Source organism: Cibotium barometz, chromosome 1, assembly GCF_041138505.1.
Source record: "Cibotium barometz isolate CiBa-2024 chromosome 1, ASM4113850v1, whole genome shotgun sequence".
In the NCBI taxonomy this organism is placed as follows: Eukaryota; Viridiplantae; Streptophyta; class Polypodiopsida; order Cyatheales; family Cibotiaceae; genus Cibotium; species Cibotium barometz.
This window is the reverse complement of record NC_141046.1, coordinates 24,675,719-24,680,038: the sequence shown is the minus strand read 5'-3', so window position 1 is coordinate 24,680,038 and position 4,320 is coordinate 24,675,719. Positions and strand designations below refer to the sequence as shown.

At 35.6% G+C, this 4,320-nt stretch overlaps 1 protein-coding gene across 1 annotated transcript; it reads left to right on the top strand.

The window, feature by feature from the left end:
* Positions 1-1,331: 1,331 nt before the first annotated feature.
* LOC147641770 (sterol carrier protein 2-like) lies at positions 1,332-3,742 on the top strand. The gene is made up of 4 exons (XM_086799343.1): positions 1,332-1,596; positions 3,018-3,078; positions 3,224-3,323; positions 3,469-3,742. Exons 1-4 carry the CDS (start codon positions 1,462-1,464, stop codon positions 3,548-3,550), a joined length of 378 nt encoding a protein of 125 aa, XP_086655469.1. The 5' UTR covers positions 1,332-1,461; the 3' UTR covers positions 3,551-3,742.
* The last annotated feature ends 578 nt before the right edge of the window (positions 3,743-4,320 follow it).

Below are 4,320 nucleotides of genomic sequence, written 5' to 3'. Positions count from 1 at the left end.
GAGGCTCAACACACAGGATGCTCTTCAAATCTCTCTCTCTCCTCTTAGGGATAGGAGGAGGTGGTGGATGCGGGGTGCTTGGCAGGTCACATGCCTCTCTCTCTCTCTCTCTCTCTCTCTCTCTCTCTCTCTCTCTCTCTCTCTCTCTCTCTCTGCACAGCCCAGCACCTCTCGCCTATGTTTGACATCCTCCTCCATGGGGTACTGTGTAGTAGAGTGAATATGTTAAGAGTCATAGGCCATTTGGTCATTCGGTAGACGTTCTTTTATAAATGTTAATAGAACTTTATTTATTTCTTTCATTGGATATAGTAGAGTGAATATGTTAGAGTCATAGGCCATTTGGTCATTCGATAGACGTTCTTTTATAAATGTTAATAGAACTTTATTTATTTCTTTCATTAGATGTTCTTTTGTAGATGTTAATAGAACTTTCTTTCTTTCTTCTTCCTCTCTCTCTCTCTCTCTCTCTCTCTCTCTTACACAAGTACTCCATCATCGGGATGAACTTTCGCTCTCTGAACCTTCTTCTTCTTTCCTATGCAGACACAAGCTTTCAACTCTATTGTTTATATGTACATAAGCATTTTTTGTTTGGGTCTCATCATAACGAGAACATGATATACTAAATCTCTCTCTCTCTCTCTCTCTCTCTCTCTCTCTCTCTCTCTCTCTCTCTCTCAAAGGAAGGCCCTTTCTAAAGAAATTATTCTCTTGTATTTACTGATGGTGAATAAGACAACGTTTTTAGCATTTGGATACACCCCTTTGATTTAAGGAGAAAAGTTTGATTTAGGTGGCCATTCTTCACTTCCAAGTGAATTTATATTTTTGTTTGTATACTCTTAAAGGTGGATGCCAACTAGACTTAACTCAAGCTTGAACAATGAAAGAAGGAATTCAATGAAGGTTACTTACTCACAATTTAATGAACAAATGTATGAATTGGCATGACCGAATTTTGCATGTATCAACTTGTTCTATGTGTGAGAGGTGCATGGGCCAACCAGTGTAGTGGAAGTAGTAGTGTACAATTAGCAAAGTGTGCTTTTTTTGTTTTTGTTTTTTGCTAGAGGGTGTAATAAGATACATTAAAAGTGTAGAAGGTTAGAAAGAATCCTTTTTTTTTTGTCACCAAGGGTGTATTAAAATACATTAAAAGTTTGATTAAATGTGTGTATATATATATATATATTTAGGAAATGGAATATAGGGATGGAAAAGGCTATTAAAAGGAAATTATCTACTTATGGGGGATGGGAATTTGGAATATTAGGCCTCAAATTTAGAGGGTGGTAAGTGAGCTAGTTATTGGGTTAATTAATTAATTAGTGTCACTGATCGTGGGCTGCCTAATCCTCTAATTCAGGGGCTGATTAGCTCCACCTAAACGGTGCTTATAAGCAGCAGGCGAGAAGAAGGCATTATCTCTGCCTTTTCTTCTTCTCTGTGCTCACAGCTATGGCGAAGAAGATCGATTCGCAGCTCAGGTCTGCGGCTTTCCTTGAGCAGATGCAGCTGCACTTGGACTCTGCTGCCGGCAAGGACATCCTCGCCAAGGTTGGCCTCGTCTACCAGTTCAACATCGCCCCCAAGGTCAGTCGCTTTTCTGCTTTCTTCTTCTTTCAAGGTTCTTCTCTTCTCTTTTAGGGCTTCTTTCTTCTCTTTGGGTGGATTGGTTCTAGGGCTTTCTTAGGGTTTCTTTTGGACTTTTAGGGTTTTTCTCTGCCTCTTTTGAGGGTTTTGCTTTTTTGCAATGGGGTGCAGTATCGAATGAGCCATTCTGATGTTTATTCTTTCCCGTTCCTGATTCATTTGAAGCTATTGTAATGCTTTTTAATCTACCCACCAAATGGAAGTTCTTGTGACGCTTTGGCTATGGCCATGACCCAACAATTTCAAATTATTATCCCTGAAATTGTAATAATGCTTGCTCCTTTAATTTTTTAAATTAGGTATTAATCACAATGATGGTGTTAAACATATCATTTGACAGTATACTTTGACATTAGAATTATTGATGTGCTTGCTTCGTTTTAGGTTGTTTCTTTCATTGCAGGTTTTGGCAGAGTTAAGTAATGCTTGGTGGCTGCCCTTCCATGATTTTTTTTTTGTTCTTGATTGTTTATTTGGTGGAATTGGGGAAAGGTTTCTGCTAGACATAAGTCATACTTTAGTTTATTATTCTCTTTCTGTTTAAAATATGAAGTGCAAGTGCACTTTGAAACACACACACACACACATCACCATATATATATATATATATCATGTACACACACCATCATATATTTATCATACACACCACCATATATATATATATATATATATATATATATGTATATATGTATATATATGTATATATGTATATATGTATATATATGTATATATACGTGTGTATATATGTATATATGTGTATGTATATGTGTATATATATATGTATATATGTGTATATATATATACATACATATATACATACATATACATACATATATATATATATATATATATATATACATACATACATACATACATACATACATACATACATACATATATATATATATATATATATATGTATGTATGTATGTATGTATATGTATGTACATACATACATACATACATACATACATACATACATACATACATATATATATATATATATATATATATATATATATATATATATATATATATATATATACATACATACATACATACATACATACATACATACATATATATATATATATATATATGTATGTATGTATGTATGTATGTATGTATCATGCACACACCACCATATATCATTTACAAGATCCCTCAAACACAATATTACCAATGGAGCTTGAAGCTCTGATCTCTTGCCAGGAAACCAAACACCCTTCTCAACTGGGTTTGCACTTGTTGGCAGTTGTTTTGTTTTTTCTGGAATGGTCGCTAGCATCCAGGAGTCTGTTGGCTTTACTAAATTATTTCTTTTTTGCTCTATTCATTAGTTGTGTTGATTTTCCATACAGAAATTAGGCAAGGATGAGGAGACGTTTGTTGTCGATCTCAAGAAAGGAAAAGTTTATAAAGGTTTATATCGTCTTGCTTCTCCCCCCAACCCACCCCCTTTTCTTCTACTTGGTAGTGTTTTTAGATCACAATATATAGAGCTTTGAACAGTGCATCTCTGTGAACTCAGAACTTGTGGCTTGATTGTCATGTTTATAATAATCAGGGTCTCTTGAAGGCAAACCTGATGCAACTTTCTCTTTTGTGGATGACGATTTTATCGCCCTCTCTACTGGAAAGTTGAACCCCCAGATGGCTTTCATCAGGTGATTAACATGCGTGTGCGTGTGTGCGTGCATGCATGCTCAGTGTGTGTGTGTGTGTGTGGCGTGCGTGCGCGCGCACACGGGGGATCTCAAGAGAAAAGTTAGTGCATGGTTTGTGCTTGTAACAGAGGGTGCACTTCTGCAGGGGCAAAATGAAGGTCAAAGGGAGTATGAGTGCAGCCCAAAAATTTACGCCTGACATCTTTCCAAAACCATCCAAGCTATAGAGGCGGATCTGAGAAGGCAAATATTTTTTAGAAAATTTGTCTCCATAAGATGTGGCCACTGGTCTGAATTTGGTGTAGTTGGAGTTGCTCTTGTTGAGATGTATCACGAAGAGATAATCTTAGTTTGTTGTGATCATTATGGGGGTGTGTACAGATATAGTGTTCAAATAATTTTGATGAATTCTGTTAATCTATTTTACTAAGGTGTTAGATTTATGCCAATATACTCTTTGTTAAAATGGCTCTAATGCACCAAGTGGCTAATTGTTTGTCAAATACTGGATTTGTTGTGAAGAAAATGTTGCCAGCAAGAGCACAATATGTCAAGTTTTATTCATTGAGCTGCGTCAGGTGGTGACTTAGTGTCACATTTTGCTTTACAAACTTTTTTAATCTCAAGTGAAACTGAGTGGCAAACTTATCAACATGAAACATGAACTCTAGTAGGATGATTATGTTACAAACATAATGGTACTATTTTCCTTGACCAAAATCTCTGCTACTAGTTGGAGTGGATATGTAAATTAATATAAGCAAATTCTTAGATTAACTTTATTTTTAATTGACTTTAACCTATTTTAGTAATTTATACTTGTAATAAGTGTGTGATAGTTGGATAAAAAAGTTTTGTAGCATCACTTAAAGGTTTTTGATCAAGTAGTTAAGTTACATAAATCTATACATGTGTGCATATGTATGTGCATGTATGCGCACGTGTGTGTGTGTGTGTGTGTGAGAGAGAGAGAGAGGAGAGTGGATTCATTTTTCTT

What these genes read in the sequence shown, in the direction of transcription:
- LOC147641770 (XM_086799343.1), top strand. Translation starts at nt 1,462, where the DNA reads ATGGCGAAGAAGATCGATTCGCAGCTCAGGTCTGCGGCTTTCCTTGAG. An exon ending in GAAAGGAAAAGTTTATAAAG is followed by an intron (nt 3,079 to 3,223) that starts GTTTATATCGTC and finishes TATAATAATCAG; the next exon opens with GGTCTCTTGAAGGCAAACCT. An exon ending in CCCCAGATGGCTTTCATCAG is followed by an intron (nt 3,324 to 3,468) that starts GTGATTAACATG and finishes GCACTTCTGCAG; the next exon opens with GGGCAAAATGAAGGTCAAAG.